Raw genomic sequence first — 18,681 nt, forward strand, 5'->3', positions numbered from 1 at the left:
GTATACCACTTTGCCTGATAAAAGCAGGATCTCCACAGTTGTTTGACATGGAGGAGTCTTATATAAATATATTCTACATACACAGCAAAGAGACATTGTACCCTTACAACAGGACTGAAGTGCCTAGGGACACTGGAGTTGTTAACTCAGGAGTGTCTCAAAGACATTTCACCTTGCAAATGGTTAATGCTGTATTTTGCTGTACAATATGTGGTATAGTGGTTTGAGTGTTGGGAGACCACAGTCTGAATCCTCACTAAGCCATGGAAACCCACTGGATGACCCTAGGCAAGTCACATTCTCTCAGCCTCAAAGGAAGGCAAAAACAAATTGAATGGAATGAGACCCCCAACAGAACTTTTCAATCCTGTTAGGGATTTAGAGTGGCATTGTTTTGCTACTGTTTCCATACTGCAGCTAATAGTGCTGCAACTATCCATGATGTTCTTCAGATGTTGTGGTTATGTGCCTCTGATTGAAGCTTGCTGTGCAAATGCATATGATAAGATAGCCGTTACTCAAAGTCAACTTCAAGGCACATAACCACAACATCTGAAGAACTTCATGGATAGTTGCAGCACTGTTTACTGCAGTATGGAGACAGTAGCAAAACAATGCCACTCTAACTCCCTAACAGGATCGAAAAGTTCCGTTGGGGTCTCATTACATTCATGCATTGATAAAGTATTTGCTAGCAATTCCCTTTGAGGATTATTAGTCTTTCCATTTTGTCCTTTTAATGATAACTTTTTGCTAAGTGTTTACATTGGCAACCTTATATACACAAGTGATTACTATAAATGGTAACACATCTAAGCACATCTAACACATCTAAGCACATCTATGTCAAATAGCTAAACAAGAGAGAGAACATCCTCCTTTTTCTCATAACTAGTAATGGATTGATATTTAAAAAAGAAAAAAGAAAAAATTCCTTTAAACAAAACAAAATAAATTTTTGCTGTCCAGATATTTCTTCCATTCCTTTTTACACTGCATGATCAGGAGGACAGAATGGCTGGGCATCAAGCAAAGCACAGTAAGCAGTAGTGGAATGATAAATATTAACAGTAGTATTTTGCTGCCACTGATTACCTATAAAAATGTACTAGGAATCTTTTGTTGGTTTTGCAGCAGGACATCCTATTGTTATGACAAACAACCATCGCTCAGGGTTGCCAACTGGCCCATGTTGGGAACAGATTACTAGCTTTTATGAGTTCTGTCTGGCTCCTGTTTTTGTAAAGGCTTTTCTGGTTTTATAGGATGCCGCAAACCACAGAGCTGATCTCACTCCTTCGCTTTCTCATTCCCCCCCTTCTCTCCCTCCCTCTGATGTAGATTCTATACTAGTCACTGGGGAGGCAAGGCAGGTTTTCACCTTTGGCTGTGAGCATGATAGGAGGGGAGAGCAAGGTGGCAAAAAATATTATTAACTTAAAAATCTCTCCTCTTCCTCAAAGATGAGAATAAATTGTCCCCCAAAGACATGCCAGCTTAAAGATAAAGAATTTCTACCACTCAGGAACACTTCCCTACAGCAAGGGAGGTGTGTGTGTGTGTGTGTGTGTGTGTGTGTGTGTGTTTTAGGGGGGAAAGGAAAATAAACACTTTTTTTCCTTCCCAAACAAATACTTCTGATTATTTCTTCCTTTTCCGTTAGGACATTAAAACATATTTTAATTATGCTTTCCTACTGCACCTTCTATATGTTATTCACATTGATTTCATTGTATTAATATTGTATATTTTAGCATTTTAAACTGAGATTTATACTGAGATTCAGGAAAACACAATTTATAACAACTGTTATAAAATATGTCATCTATATCTGTAACTACACTATCCATATCCATCTAACTGTCCCTCTATCTGTCTACAAGTGCTCTATTGGATCATAAGTGAGACCTTCCAAGGGCTATATTTTCCTTCTTATTCTCTTTCCCAGGCAACAGATACCAAATGTCATGTGTAAAGATGCTAACAGAACAAACAATACAGTGAGAACACAGTGGGCCTCATTTATAAATAGGTATTACCGTTTATAACGCATAGACAAAATGCCTTATGATTTGTAACAGTAAGCCTATGCAGTCATTGTGTGTGTATGTGTGTGTAAGTAATGCCTGATGTCTACAGAAATAGTAACATTCACATCATGGACAAGTTGGCTGTTATCTTAGAGACCCAAGCCAGTTAGCATCAAGTGCCAACTAGTTTACACTCGCCTATATTTAAAAAGGAAAGTGGCTGAGGTGGTAGGGGGAAGGTATGAAGTAACACAGTATCATATAGCAGAGCTGAACCAAATCCAGGTTAGATTTAATGTTCAGGGATGAATACATACTGTATTACTCATCTTCATCTGCAAAACATTTTCATTACAAGAATCTTAAGCTCCTGTACTGGGCCACAGTTAAGATTTGTTCCTGCAAAGCGGTAGTACTAGAAAAAAAATGCCTGAAGAAGACTGTGGAAGAAATCCTGTCAGATGGAGAGCACTGATTCTCATGTCATAGGAGGGATATTTCAAGAAGAGAATATCAGTATCGTAGTTTCTTCTTAGAAAAACTTGTAGAAGTATTAAATGAAAGGATGTAAGTTTTTAAAAGATGATACATCTAGGAGACACACACTACACTGATGTAAGAGTTTGGGCATGTTCTCTTTCCCCCTTTGGTTACATCGGCTTAGAATTAGAAACCACCCAAGATTGCCAAAGGTTCAATTCCAGTTTTGTTGGGAGGGGGGTTAGGGTTGGGTTCTGTGCCTTGCTTTCTTGTTAAACTGCTAAGAGATTCTAGGAATGGGCAATTGCATTTTGAGAGATATTAAGGGTCCTAGGCAGGGAAGACAAAAAGTCTTGGGACCTTCATGTAGCCCATGAATTACACCTTGTCCACCACTGAAACAGAGAATGTCTTGCAATAAATGACAGTCTTTTCTGAGAAAGGATATACGGCCACTCTCTACAAGATAGTTTGAAATTGGATCCTCCTTCTATTCACTTGGCACATTATTTAAAAACCAGGTGTCAGAAATTATGGCTTATGAATTGGGTTCAGTTATGCATCTCTTTTGGAAGGACCTGTGTTGTATCCTATGCACATTACTGAGTCCAAAAACAAACTTGTAACTGCCAAAAGGATTGTAGCCAAAATGATGCCACAGATAAACCATTCAGAAGGACCACCATATTCTGGAGAGCCCACAACTTTTCAGAAGTACAAGAAACTTGAGTTGGGGGAGTGGCATCAAACAAGGCAAAACATATATATCTCAGAAGAGCCCACCAAGGACTGAGCATGGAGGAACAGGAAATCTCCAAATGGTAACATCTTGCTGTGAGTTCTCCTTATGAATGTGTATTTTAAATAAATTGGTCCTCTCGCACATCTATAGATTTCAATGGCATTCAGCAAGCATTCTGACTAGTGGATGTACATATCTCAGCTTTACATATCTCAGTTTCTAAACCAGTGTCTAAATGCCTACAGGACTTCCAGTGCTAACGATTAATGGCATAAATATTTTACCAGAAAGATTTTTTCAATATTGAAATCAACATTGTTAAGAACTTTATGTGAAAATTAATGTACAGTTTATACTGTGCTACAAAATAGTTCATGCATACCTTTTTTACAAGATACAACAGCCATTAAAGTTTGACAGTAAGTCAGGGACAATAATTTTTTTAAAAATATATGACATACTGTAGCATTAGAGGCTCTTGCTATTAAGTCAAATTGTAATAAAGGCAGTATTATAAAATCAAGCTTGCATTTAATGTGAATCTAATCTGAACTGAAACAAAATGTAGTCACCGCTTGCAGCTCCACTGCTGTTCATGATGATGATGATGATGATGATCATGACCACCATCACCATCATCACTGGAATCTCCAAAACTAGAAAGTAAAAAAAGGTTGAAATTATTAGCAAAAGTGGGCACCTTTTCCTATAATTTCCAGATGGGTAGCCCATTTTCATTTGTTTCATTCAAAAACCTGGACAACAGTATCTTAAAGACTAAGGCATTTATTATGACATAAATGCAACCTTTTGTGAAACCAACTATTTTCCAAGCACGCACATGTTCCTCTCATACTTTTGGTTTAGTGGGTGGTGATTTGATCAACTGTTGTGCAACAGGTGAGTCCTGGGACATGAGGCCAATTGCACAATTGGCTTGACAACCGTAGGACTCAGCATAACTGTTGTTCATGTATACTTATGCTGCACTAAAATTTTACAGGATGTTAGCCATATTATTTTCTTTCAGTAGCCCATTTGCAAGTAGGATTCCCTCCTTTACATAACATTAGAGAAAGGATAAGGAATAAATAATTCTAAAAGCAAAGCAGATCTTCACCTTTTTTACTGTGTTTAATTTATTGATCATCATTTACTTAATTTATTTCATTTATAGACTGCCCTTTTCCCAAAGTGGGACCAGAAGGCAGCTCCCAAAAAGATTCACTAAAAAAACAGAACAATATTTTTTTAAAAAAAAAACAACAGCAGCAGCATCAACACACAATTAAAATCACCACATAAAACAGTGTTAAGATTACTTAAAGGTTAGTGGGTTAGATTTCTTGAGCATGCATTTGTTCTCAGTAGGTGAACCAAGAGAAAGTTCCAAAGATAGAAAATGCTGCTCTATATCAATCATTCTGACTAATATCTTTGAGAAATAGGGTAGTCATTTATTCTATGCATAATACTCAGTCTTTACTTAAACAGCTGCCTTAATACTTAGCTGTTTTGTCTGTATTTTTAAAGAATAGCACAACTTCACAAAAAGGGAAAGGTAGCAAAAATTATTTGAACAGGGGGAACATAAGTGAAAAATGATATACATAGAAGCAAGCAACCCTGACATTGCATATACATTTATAGGATCTTGGCTGTCTCTCCCTGGGAGAAAAATCTTTTTTCCACAGTAGTGAAAAAAGGAAAATTAAATGTAGGGGATGTTTTGAAAAAGAGTTTTAAAACAGAACTCTCCTTTGACCCTTTCAATACTGGCAATGTTAGAACACAAATTTTGGAATCCATGTACCCCCATATAAACCTGTCCTTAAATGTCTTTCATATGTAGCTGTTCTTGCTGCCCTTCTACCTATCAGAGAAGTGATAGATGTGGGCATAGGACCTTTTTGGTGGTAGCAGCCAGGTTTTGGAACAGTCTTCCAAGATTGGTGTGCTTGATTTCTTTGTCAGCACTTCTCTCCAGTCTTTCAAAACAATTTTTTTTCATCTGACATTTCCCCCACTCCATTCTGATTCTTAATGTAATTTTAAAAGTCAGCTACTGTTGCCTGTAAGTCTGAGTTTTGCCATTTGTTCTATTATTTTATTGTATTTTGTTGATGAGCCTCCCTAGGTATAGGATGATAGACAAGGGTAAGGTATAAAGTCTATAATTAATAGTAACATGCAGTACCCAAAACAAAGAGGTTTATTGCATGGGGGAAAAAACGTTCCCCGATGCGTTCTAACGAGCACGAGCGCGGGCGCGCACGGAGCGTGATGGGAACCCGATGGGTCCCAGAATGCTACTTTGCCGCACGGCGGAACGCCACCGTCGCCGTTGGGCATTCCCATCAGGTTCCCAATGTGTTCCAGGGGGCGCCATACTGGGAACACTTTTGAAACTGTTCCCAGAAATGAATTTTTAGGCAACAATTGCCATTAGCTATAGCCAGCATTGGCAATGGTGAAAGATGATAGGAGCTGAAGGTAAAAACACTTGGATAGCATCACATGAATGTAAGCTATTTGACATCTTACTGATTTCTCTATTAATTAAGACAAGAAAAATTGTGAGTCATAAATTGCAAGGAAAAAAACACATGAGGATGTCTCTTCACTAAATGTTTTGACTTCACCTCCTACAAATATGGGAAACACCACCAGAGACATAGATATTTTATTATTTCATCCTGTCAACTGAGGACAAAAATCTTCTCCATTTCTCCCCCACTGCAAAGCAAATAGCAAGATGTGGGCTTTTTAGTACAAGATCTCTGGGTTTTGCTAAAAACAACACCCCAGCAATTTTGCACATTTGTGCTCATCACTTGCTCACATACACAAATACACACGCCACTAGAAACAGCAGCTTTGGCACAAAAGTGGTTCTTTGCACAAAACTCCACAGTTTTTGAATCAAGAACCCTTGTCTACTTCTGCACAGAACAACTTATGGAAACACTTCAGCATACTGCAAACATCAGGCAAAAACTGGGCAAATTCTTGCCACTGTGTTATTCTTCACAGCTCGCTTTCCTGAGTGTCAGAAAGCCCATTTGTCAGCCATGAAATGAATGATTGTGAATATTCCTTCCAACCCTAATTGAACAACACACTAGATCTATCTATTGTCGTCTTTGAAAAAAAGCCTATTGGCAAACATGCAGAAGGATATAGAAACTTAGTGGCATATGGACAACATCACTCTACACGGTTATAGCACTATTATTCCATTTTAACTGCTACTGTTGCCTCCCATGGAAATCTGGGGTTTGTAGTTTAGTGAGGCCTAAGAACTCTCTGGCTGAGAAATCTAAATGCCCCTCTCTAAACTGAAAATCCCAGAATTGCACAGGGGACACCCATAACAGTTAAAATGTAATAATAGTGGTATAATAATTTAGTGTGATATTGCCATACTGTTTTAGGAGACACTTCTTGAAATAATAGTGGGACTATATCTTGCAATATAAACAGTCCAATTGTATGTATGGTTGTTAGAAAAATATATGATTCAATGAGAATTTATTTTACTTATTACATTTACACCATACCTTTTTCCTGGAATGCGATCCAAATCAGTTTACTCCACAGACTTACTCCATAGAAAGTTCATATATTATTTCATTCTTAAGTCTTGACTAAATTCCCAGTACCATGAGTAATATTTTTTTTAAATGTGACAAAAAAATGTGGTTACACATTTATAAAAGGCATAGGAGGAATATGTTGCAAATACTAGCCATATAACCTCAACTATTATTTTATTTTATTTTCACATAGTATAAAGATTAGTCTCACAGGATATATTTCATGCATGGAATACTCACCCTCCACTCTCAAAATCATGGGACCATTTTTATTTTATTTTTTGGTTTGGCTAAGAAGCCTTCTACGATGCAAAAAGTGACAGACCTCTAACTACAGTTTATGCATGTATAATAATAATAAAAAAAGAATTAATGTAGTCAATTTGTACAACTGTTCTTGTAACAAAAAGGCCCTATTTCAACAGCAGTCCTTTCAACAGCTGATTGGCAAGCCTGTCCGTTTCTAGTCTGTGGTGTTGTCACTTGTCTCCAACATGATAATGAGCCTGTCACTATATTCAAATAGCCCTGTGACAGCATGTTTTGTGAGCATGACGTCCACTGCAAAGGGTCTGTCAAAAAGCACGTTTCAGAAAATGAAAAGAGAATGCTTCCTCCCCCCTCCTGATGATAAATCTAATTTCTTTATAGATAGAAGACTCCCTCCCCCATCCCAACCACCATTATGTCAGAGTTGTGTTGGGTTTGTATACTGTCAAATGCCCCGATTTAAAGATATATGTAGCAATGTTTTTAAATGTAGTTATAAAATCAACCACTAAGTAACATTCCCAAAAAGGGGGGGGGGGGCTCGCAAGCAGACTAGTCATCAGGGAGATCTAACATGTCGTGCAGATCATTATGGCTTGTTATCAAAAGGAACTAAAACTCAAAGAAAGAAGAGCTGTATCTAAATAGTTCATTTGTTAAGATTTCCATTGTTTTCCTATTATAAATTCTTTCTCTGTGTGGTCTGTTAAGCACCAGGATGATTTTATCCCTTTTAGAAGAAAGAGAAATTAAGAGATGCACAGGCGCGTTCCTTTGTACGGTCAAGATTCATGTCTGGCATACCAGCCATAGTACAATAGAGTTCATGGTCCAGCTGCCACCAGTATCACTGACCATCTGTAAAAAGGTGTTTCAGTTGGGTCCTGAGACACTCAGTGCAGTAGTGGAATGATCAAGATTAGAAGGACTGTTGTTACTAAAGATAAATAAATCAAGAGTGACAATTTAAAAGATTCTTTCCACACCTCACTGCAGCTTTTATGAATAGCAACATATTTGTATGGACACAAATATAACTGTTTTGTTTTTCCTGGAACAATTGAGGTCCCCGTCCCCCGCCCTTTATAAGAGTAACATTTTTATTCCCGCTCATTACAGATATCTAAGTGTCTACCTCTGGCACATGATAAAGAACAAAATATTAAGAAACATCATCCCCCGCCCCAAGAGTCAACAAATTAGAACTGTGAGGCAACACATGCATTGCTCAACTGAGGCGTATTTATTTTTGACCAGGATGTGTCAATATTAAACAAGTATAATCACTGGCTATCATGATGGGGGGGAAGATACATATACAAATTTCATTTTTATTTATCTGAAGCTATGCAGGTTACTGTCCAAATGTGGCCTGCATGCAAATATCTACACATGGCTAACAAACGTTGCATCCACACTGTAGAAATAATCCAGGTTGAGACCATTTTAACTGGCATGGCTCAATGGTAGGGAATCCTGGGAATTGTGGTTTGTTGTGGCACCAGAGCATTCTTATAAAGAAGGCTAAATGTCTCACAAAACTACAATTCCCAGAATTGTATAGCATTGAGCCAAGGCAGTTAGATTATTTCTGCAGTGTGAATACAACCTAAGAGTTATAACTGTTTCTGAGTTCACTTAAACAGTATCACACAGGACCAAAGCAGAAATTAGTCTAAAGAAGCAGCTAGCTATTACATTTAAAGTCTACTTTAGTCCAGTGACCCAACCGCAGGTATTTCTCCATTCACTTGAAGCTACATTGGCTGCTTGAATACCCTTAGAGATTTTACATGTCAATGCAGAAAATGACTAGCTTTTTCCCTTTCTTTTTCAACAATTATGCATCCCAGGAAGTTGCCATTAGTCAGATCAGTTGTCCATCAACTTGAATATTGTCTACTAAAACTGCTAGCAGATCTATATAGTTTCAGGCCTGTCTTTTTCATGCTGAGGATATCAAGGATTTAATTGGAATCTTTTTTATATAAATGTTCTGGATCACCTTTAAAAACTGGAATGCTGCTCATTAAAAAAGGTTAATTTAAAGTGGCATTTGGAACAAGAGGTACATTCATGAAAACTAAGTAATATATTGTTTTTAAAAAATAATTTTGGAAGCAGAGTCCTCTCAGATTTGACAGAGCATAATTGAGCAGCCCCATACAAACGGACATTCTCTTTTACTGCAATGCTAGAGACAGATCGGCAGGTGTCTATCTACAGAGGGCACAGATCTCTCCCTAAAGATTGTAAAAAAATAAATAAATGGGAAGAACTCTGCAACATGGAAGCCTCATGTGGCTAGAAGAACACCTGCAGAGGTTTATGCAGAGGTCATACTCTATATTTGCTGCAAAGTGTCCATCTCAAAAGGAATTGCAAATTTGGTATTTTAAACAAAGCATAACTGAAAACAAGAAGCTTGCTATTACATAGCTCCAGAAGCAGTGTGAATAGATAATCAACATTTAAGGGGAAAAAAGATCATTGATTATCTAGAGGGAAGCAACATAACCAGCCAATGTACAGCACTGTGGACAGCTGGCTTTGTGCAGTACAGTACTTAATTCTTTTCTGCCTGAATTTTCAACCCATTCAAGTCTTTGTCTAAAAGAAAGGAGAACAAAAATGGAAAAGAAAGACTTCTAAAGTAGGCTATACAAATACACAAAGCAAGCCTGGCTGAGGCTTCCATTGTCTCAGAAAGTCATCACCATCCTGATCCCTCATTAAAACTAGGGAAATGCTGGAATGGCATTACAATGAATGCAAACCACTTGCAGCAATCTTCTGCTCGCACCATCTCCAAATGAAGGCAGGCATTGCATAATCCAAGCAGCAAGATCTCTTGACAGGTGGATGATTTATGCTCATAGTTGGAAGAATCTGAGAGCCTGTGGAGGACACAGCATGAGCAAGGTGGTGGCAAGACAGATGCTCTCAGTGGGCTTGCAGAGGCTGGCAGGCTCCAGCCAGCTCAGGTGCAACCTGAGCACTTTAGTACTGAACTCTTATTGCTATGATTCCATCACAGCAAGAGTCCATTTGCATTATTATGTACATTAGATATACTTTCAGAGCTATCCATATGTTACTGCTGAAGATTTTCTTTTGTTCCTTAGCCATTTAGCCAATTGGATATAAACACAAAACTTATTTTTTAAAAAATAAGATACAATATTTGGGAGGAAAGAGAGAATGTTATTTATATCTCCCAGGGCAGTGCCACACAATACACATTTTAAATTTTTTTTAAAAGAAGTAAGGTGAAGTTCATATAAAAAGTGTCCTTGGAAGCTGGCTTCCAATCACATGGAGCTGTAGCTGAACTTATACTTCTGTAACTTTTATATACAATAATGAAATGGGATATATTACCTCAATAAGAAAACAGCATGCTTTTAAAAAGCATCAAGTCAGATAGCATTTGTAAAAAAATATAACAATATCATTGTATAAAAAGCAATGGTTAGTTTGATTTACAAAGGCTAGAACCTCCAAGCAAAACAATAGCTCCCTATCTTTCACTGACAGCTTTTTGAAGCTCCCTTTTCATGTTCATATTTGAGTTTATTTTAACATGTGTCCAGATGCTCTCTAGATATCTCAGCAAAATATGTTGATTATCTAATCTTTGAGAAACATTAAAGATTGCTGTAGCATGATGGTCCTAATCCTACACGGGAATTTATCACACAGGGGCCTATGGCTAAAGTATTGGTTTCCTGGAAAAGCATGCAAGTTCGCTAATGATTATCACACACAGAGCAGAACAATGCATTAAAAGTGCATTACTTATGCAAGAAAGTGGTTAGAAAGCGCATTTAGTTTTCATACAGATGCAGACAAATCCTGTTGATTTGTTTGGAAATAACGTTTTTGTGCATGCGCACTTCAAGTGGGGTGATGTTCAAAATTGTCATTTCCAAGTGCATACATATATATGCTCCAGAGATGGAAAGGAAATCGAGGGGGGGGGGAATACTCCTGCATGCCCATCCAGCTCAACTGGCACAAGGAGGGGCAGCGGGACCCTTTGCCCTCATCTTCCACTCTCCTTTGACTGCACATTCCATCATCCCTCTCCTCAACAGACCTCTGGAGGAAGGCTGGCACTGCAAGTCCAGCCTCAACCGGACCTACGCTGTCTCCTCCTCCCTTGTCAGCTTCTACATCTCTGTCGCCACCTACACCAGGACCTACTGGATCACCAGGTCCAGATCCAATGAATTGCCTCCTTGGAGAGGGCAACCTTGCACACCTAGAGCTGCTGGAGCTAGCCCAAAGGTGAACAGTGCTGGGCCTGCTCACCTCCGCTACATGATCCCCAGAACCCCCAGCACTGCTGTTCCCAACATTCCCCCATCTTCCACCTCCTCTTCTTTCTGGAGGGAGACTTCCTTTTCAGTTGGCAAAATATTTAGGGAAATGTCCCTGCCTCTCCTCATCAGCTAATGGCTAATGGGAAAGGCTTAAGGCACAGACATGTTAACACCTAGAGAACTGCAGGATGGAGAGAAGCAAGCTGTTTCTCTGTGTGTGTCTGTGTTCTGTGTGCCTACTGTTCCTGTAAGAACAAGGCTGCCTCCCTCTCAGCACAACAAAGGAACCATGGGAGCGGGGAGAATCCCGAAGATAGTTTTCAGACTACAACAATTGCATGAAGACAGTGAATTCGTGAATGAAATAGAAATGAAAACAGAATATTTTTCCGAAATTGCCTATTCCCGGATTCATGTCACTTTCTGTTCTCATTCTAAATAGACTGCATGCAGGGGCAGTGGCAGCATCTGAAAATCAATTGTGAAATTGTGCCTAATACCCTGGGTTCTGTCCAGTTTAAACTTCCAATTTTCCCTGTGTGATAAACTCACAGTGCGCTTTTTCACACAGTGACCTATGTTGCTTCCATCCCAAAAATGGTTAAAGTGTTGCCATCCTGGAAAAGCAAGCAAATTCACTCATGCATATCACACACAGAGCACAACAACGGGTTAAAAGCACATTACTTAGGCAAGAAAGTGGGTAGAAAGCAAATTTGGGTTTCAGACAGATGAGGACAAATCCTGTTGATAGCTTGGAAATAAATTTTTTGCACATACTCATTTCCACAAGTGCATATACAGACATGTCCCAGAAAGCGAAGGGAAACAGGGAGGAGAATCGTCTTTGCCCCAGAAGCTGTTTCAGAGGGAGGAAGGCTAATGTTTCCCTTTGCAAACTCCCATAACCCCTCCCCCCCCACACACACACACACACTAGAGAAAAAAAGGAGGTGGATGGTCCATAAACCTGCCTGATTTCAGCGAGGGCTGAAACTCCCAGATGCCCTCCTTTTCCAGGACATATCCTCCATTTCTCCCTGCTGTACAGGAGGAATGCTGAAACATCCTCTCTCTTGCCCTCCCACCAGTTGCAAGAGCAAGAGACCAGCCATGCGAGGGAAAGAGGTGTGTGTTGTGTGTGTGTGTGTCCCTTTAAGAACATGGCTGACCCCCTCTCCTTGGCACAGCAAAGGAATCCTGGGAAATCTGGGAATAGGGACAATTCAGCACATGGTTTTTCAAACTGCTGCAATTACGTGAAGAAAGTGAATCCGTGAATGAACTGGAAATGAAAACACTGTATTTTTTTGAAAATGTTTATTCCCTGATTCACCTCACTTTCTCTTTGGTTTCTAACCAGTTTGTGTGCAGCATTTTCTGAAAAGCAATTGTGAAATTGTCCCAAATGCCCTGGATGACCCTGCATTGTGACCAGTTTAACCTTCCAACTTTCCCCGTGTGAAAAGGTCCAGTGTATTTGCATAGGGCAGTCAGGACTGCACATATAGCACTCTTTTATAACACCTGGAAACATAATAATCCACTATTTTGTCAGCAAGAAAAGTATTAATGCTAAAAACAATAATGGGATTAAGGATGATAGCTGTAGCAGCATTGTTAAAACAAGCAAGTTAAAACAGGAGGGGGAAAACCTAACAAGTCAGAGAAGAACTGAATTGCACTCGTTTTGCACATGTAGTTCAGCTAAAACCACTAGATTGATTGGAGAAGTCCCAAAGTCCTCTCTCGCTTTCCCCATTTACTAAAGTGGGTTAGGTGATGCTTAGGCTAAGGGCCTTTCCAGATGTGGTATCCCTTCTATTGAATGCTTTCAACAGGGAGTCTTGCCTGGCTTCAAGTCATCTGTCCTTTCAGCACCAGGGGAAAAGGTTTGTTGTTGTTGTTGTTTTAAAAAACAGACCTTTTATAAACATAGCCTGAGTAGGTTCTACTAAAAATAATGGTGCTTGTTAGGTTTTCCCCCTCCTGTTTTAACTTGTTTGTTTTAACAATGCTGCTACAGCTATCATCCTTAATCCCATTACTGTTTTTAGCATTAATACTGACTGAGAGCTACAAACATATACCTGACCAGCTTTGGAGTATTATCGAACTCAGTCATCAAACTAGATTGAGGCTTTATTTTTAATAATAAAAGAAACAATATTGGAACCATTTTCTTGTTTCCTATGAAGAGTTAAGTATTTCATGTTATCTAGGTTGAATCTGGGACTTTGCTGACTCTGAACTCCTCTCAACTTTAACCGATAGGGTCAAAGGTGGAACTGCAGATGAGAATTAAAGACACATACATCCCTTTAATCAGATAATGTATTCAAAGACTTTCAAATTCCCAAGAAGCCACTTTGCAAGCACGTGTCACAGTCTGATCCATGCAAGATAGTAGAAAGGAGGCAAAAGATGGGGGACAGTGAAAAAGTATTTATTCCATCTGACGAGCATTTTTAATGCATGAAATTAAAGAAATAAATAGGAACAAAATATAGCTAGCAATTCAGAGTAACTCTTATCAATTGAAGTCTCGTAGTCTGCATCCAAGTGCATTTTAACAACGTTAAGTGACTGTACTTAACAACCTTTCATGACAAGTATTTTAATTAGAGATGAGAATTTCTAAAACATCCAGACAAGACTAAGCATCTCTAAAAACATGCTCTGGAGGGAACAAGGTTAACCACTCTAATATATATCTTTATAAAGAGAGAACTGTTGCTTTCCCCCATTCAATGAAGTGACTTGAAAAACCTAAATTTTCTTTAACAACAAGAACACCACCACCTAGGGAAGGGATCCATATATGATATGATTCCCTATCAGTGTTCTCCACTGCTGCAGCATGAAGGCAGAAAAGCTTGAAGAGAGAAGAAGAGGTCACTGAGCAGAAATTACACTTTCTATTTATTTCAAGCAGAATTTATTTTAATACTGCTATAGCTGTCTTTCTCTCTCATGGATGCAGCTCCATCCCACTCAATACATATGCATGTGGTTCATGGAATACACAGACACGGGAACAAAGACATGCAACTAGGGTTGTCATAAGTCAGGACCTCCAAACCAGGACAAATGTAGGACAACATTCTCAAATGTAGGGCACATTTATAAAAATGGAGGACACAGAGGACACACGAAAAAAATTGATGATTTTTTAAAAATGTTAATATAAATGCATGTTTCTTAGGCATGATCTGGTCCTTCTTTCTTCTGTCTCCTCCGCTCTGGCCCTTCTTTCTTCTGACTTCTCTCTGCTCTCCTTCTTATCTTCTCCAAGACTCCACTCCTTTCCTCTCTCTTCTAGCTGCTGTCCCTTCTTTCTTCTGCCTCCTCTGCTCTTGCCTCCACTCCACTCCTCCTGTCCCCTCTGCTGCTGCTCTGCTTGTCTCTCCTTCCTTCTCCTGTTTCTCTCACTCCCCGCTCCTCCTCTCTCAGTTTAAATCGCGCTCGCGCTCGTGCTGCACAGGGCTGAATAGAGTGCTGCAGGCTGCAGCTCCTCCCCCTTATTTGGAATCTGGCCAATGGGGACTGAGGAGCTGAGCAGTCCACCCCCTCCCAGCAGTCAGGAGAGGAAGGCAGGGTCTGAGGGGAGCCCAAACCAGGACCTTGAATGGGGCGGGGCTAGGCGGAACGGAACCGTGCAGAAGCCTTAAAAAGCGTGTTTGTCCTGCCTACACCCGTGAAATGGCAACCCTACATGCAACAGAATAAAATCTATTTGATCTCATATTTGTGGCATAGTTTTTTCAGACATTTTCAAGAAATGAAGGACACATTAGGGGTGTGTAAAGCTACATTATTATTTTTAGATATTATTTCCCTTCCTCTATCACTAAAACCCATGAGTTAGATTTATTTCACTTCAGATTCCAGCATCCCCACATTTTCAAGCGAGAAAGGTAACAGTTGTTATAAACAGATGCAGAGGTAGAACTACAGAGAGTGCAAAATTGGAGCATTGCCACTCAATAGGAATTTTGGACCTCAGTCCTCAAATTTATACCATTGCAGAAATAAATCATTAGCTGAGCATTCAGAAATACAATTTAAGCCTCCAAACAAATGGGATAGGCAAAGTTACCTAGGTAATGCAAACTCAGCAAATATAAGACTTCTAGGTGTGAACAATTTCAACAATGCTAGAAATATGAGGAGTGAAGGGGAAAATCATTGGGTGCAGAATTATTATCCAGAGGGGCAACAGCTGCATCACCCCACTCCACCCCACTACACACCAGAGTGAGAATTTAGCATATCAGATCAGATGCACAAAACTTACACAGCATCAAAAGTTGACATGAACACATCCAACATGCCACTCACTCACCCCAAAATTAATACCCTCCCGATCCACTGAAAGAATGCATACAAATTGTGATCCACAGAAAGAACTGTGTGCTACTATTTTCTACCAAATCTAGCTGTATGGTTAATTGTTACTTTATTTCCAACAATTTTCAAATTCACAAAGGAATTCATAATAAAGACAAGAACAAAAGAGAAGTCCTACACATAAGGATAATCCTATATGAAGGAGTTCTAAGCCCCAGTTCCTTAGTTCTCAGGGTGAATGAATGAATTTCAGGCTAAGACCACCATCTTTAAGGGTTTTGTTGTTCTTGTTTGTTTTTCTAAATTGGATGCTTTGAATCAGCTGCTATAGACTCCCTAAAGGGTTCTCCTGATCTGCTTCTCTCTTCCCTTCTCTGCTCTCAAAATTTCTGAAACTATGGCCAGTGCCATGGGGAAATACTGTGGTCCTTCGGAATTCAGTCAAGTCACTGAAAAAGGTATTACAGGATCACCGCATCATGCCTTTTCCTTTCTTATTAACTTCTCAAGTTCAGTTCCCACCTTCCTCTACTGACCCTAACTGAGTGAAACATAAGATAATTTTCTTTCTTAGTTTTGAGGTGCACAGATTGTACTAATGTTAGAAAAAAGGATAGTACAAATGTGTTTCTTCTGCTCTGCTTAAGCACTTGGTTCTTTCTTTCTTTTTCATTCTGGTTTCACGTTTCTATTTTTTTTTTTCATCCTCTTTCTCCTTTTCTCCTGCCCTTGCATTTCCTGGCTAAAATTCTTCTCTTTCCCTGCTCAAACTCCCAATGTGTGTTTCCTTTCTGTCTTTCATCCTCTCTCCCCTTCCCACCCTCAATTCCTGCCTATCCTTCATTCTTTTGTAAACAGAAGCCAAAGATTTGGCTGGGTATTTTGTACCAATATATGAAATGTAGTCTCTGCTGCCACCAACAGTATGCAAAGTCCTCATTTTTTTCCTGCTGCTTACTTTAGATTACAAAAAAGAAGATTCTGACTGAACAGATAAGAGCTGTTCGAGGGTGGCACAGACTATCTTAGAAAGTGGTGGACTCTTCATCATTAGAGGTTTTTAAACAGAGGTTGAATGGTTACCTCTCAAAGATGTTTACAGGGAGGAGCCTGGAGTAAATCATGTGAGGGGGGAACGACTTCCAACTCTATGATATTTCTACTTCACTGCATCTTCCTACCTGTTCAGCAGTATCTCTCATGCCAGAGGGCCCCTGCATGCTTCACCACTGAACAAGCTTTTTCTATCCCCAGGCCCAGTTTGACAGCACTTTAACTGCCATGGCTCTGTCCTGCAGAATCTTGGGATTTGTACTTTTGTAAAGCACTTTCTCCTATGGAATTTGAGAAGCCCCTTGAACAGCTATTACCATCAGGACATTTTGCTTAGTGTTCTGTCAGCATCTCCTTTTGTGTAATTTGAAGAAAGAACTAGACAAGATCCTAAAATGTGATCTAAGCACTAAAATTAGAATCATCCAAGCCATTGTATTCCCTATCTCCACGTACAGATGCAACAGCTGGAAAGTGAAGAAAGCAGGTGGGAAGAAAATCAACTCATTTGAGATGCAGTGCTGGAGAAGAGTTCTGAGGATACTGTGGACAACCAAAAAGACAAACAAGTGGGTCCTTGAACAGATCAAGCCTGAACTCTCCTTGGAGGCCAAGATGATCAAGCTGAGGCTGTCATACATTGGCCACATCACAGGAAGGCATGCATCATTATAAAAGGCAATAATGCTAGGAAAAGTAGAAGGTAATAGAAAGAGACCACACATTAGATGCACACCTTTTGCACCTGGCTCTGGTTGGTTGATCTCTGAGTTCTAGTAAGAAAAAAAAAATCAAAGTAGACCCCTCAAACTCATCTATCAACTCTTGAAGAGCCCTGGTGGCACAATGGTTAAATGCCTGTACTGCAGCCACTCACTCAAACCCATAAGGTTGCAAATTCAGTACTAGCGAAAGGGCTCAAGCTTGACTCAGGCTTGTATCCTTCCTTCCAAGGTGGCTAAAATTAGTACCCAGCTTGTTGGGGGCAATTAGCTTACAGTTGTAAACCTCTTAGACACTGTTAGTTCAGTATGAAGTGGTATATAAATGAAACTGTTTTGTTTGTTTTGTTTTGCACCAAATAGATGGTAGGTATTAAAAGATAACTGTGGTAATTACTTTTAAAACTTCAGCAATTTTATCTGTTTATACACAATAATTTGGTGTATAGTACACAGTTGCAGAAGTAGTACACAGTTCAGACAGACGCATATGAGAATGAAAGTATTTGTAAGTTAAGACAACCAGAATTTAAATTACATGTTCTCTCTTTTCTTCACTTATTTCTCAGGCTCTGTTTGTGTAACTGACTCAAAATAATTATCAACCCAAACTACCATGCATCATGAAGGATATTTATTGTTCTTCACTCATGTCATGTTTAAGACAGTCAGCTCCTGACCATGATAGTCATGCTGCAGACAGCAAATAAAATCATAATCTGGCTCAGACAAAGAGCGTCTCAGACGGTGGAAAATGACAGATGCTGCAGACTGGCAGAAACTCCAAGCAGCTGACCGAAAGGCTATCATTGGCTCTGCCAGAGAGGTGTGGTTCGGTTTGTGACTGACTGGCCCAATGAAATGTCACTTGGAATAATTTCTGTACCAAGGCACAGCTTAATACATAGGAAAATGTGAAGGACAGCTCCATGAGATCACACATGTGATATTTACAGCTTGTAATTTTAGTGTTCCATGATACCCTGACTGCTTTGATTGATTGAAGAGGTCATGTGGATTTCTTCGACATCATCTGGTGCCAAGAGCACAAAAGTTGGCCTGTTCAAACATTATGTGAATACTACTTGGTGCCAGTGGTTTAATGTTACTCTG

The 18,681-nt window shown here is 39.4% G+C and overlaps 1 protein-coding gene across 13 annotated transcripts in view; it reads right to left on the reverse strand.

The window, feature by feature from the left end:
• The window catches only part of ESRRG (estrogen related receptor gamma), a 612,697-nt gene that overhangs the window by 130,104 nt on the left and 463,912 nt on the right, over positions 1-18,681 (reverse strand). The window contains exon 1 of one of the 13 annotated variants that reach the window (XM_042444961.1): positions 3,825-3,866. The exons of the other annotated variants lie outside the window; for them this stretch is intronic. Coding sequence (XP_042300895.1) covers positions 3,825-3,849 — 25 coding nt within the window. The 5' untranslated portion in view covers positions 3,850-3,866. Of the gene's footprint in view, positions 1-3,824; positions 3,867-18,681 lie in introns of those variants that run through there. 13 annotated transcript variants of the gene reach the window in all.

Source organism: Sceloporus undulatus, chromosome 1, assembly GCF_019175285.1.
Source record: "Sceloporus undulatus isolate JIND9_A2432 ecotype Alabama chromosome 1, SceUnd_v1.1, whole genome shotgun sequence".
NCBI lineage: Eukaryota > Metazoa > Chordata > Lepidosauria > Squamata > Phrynosomatidae > Sceloporus > Sceloporus undulatus.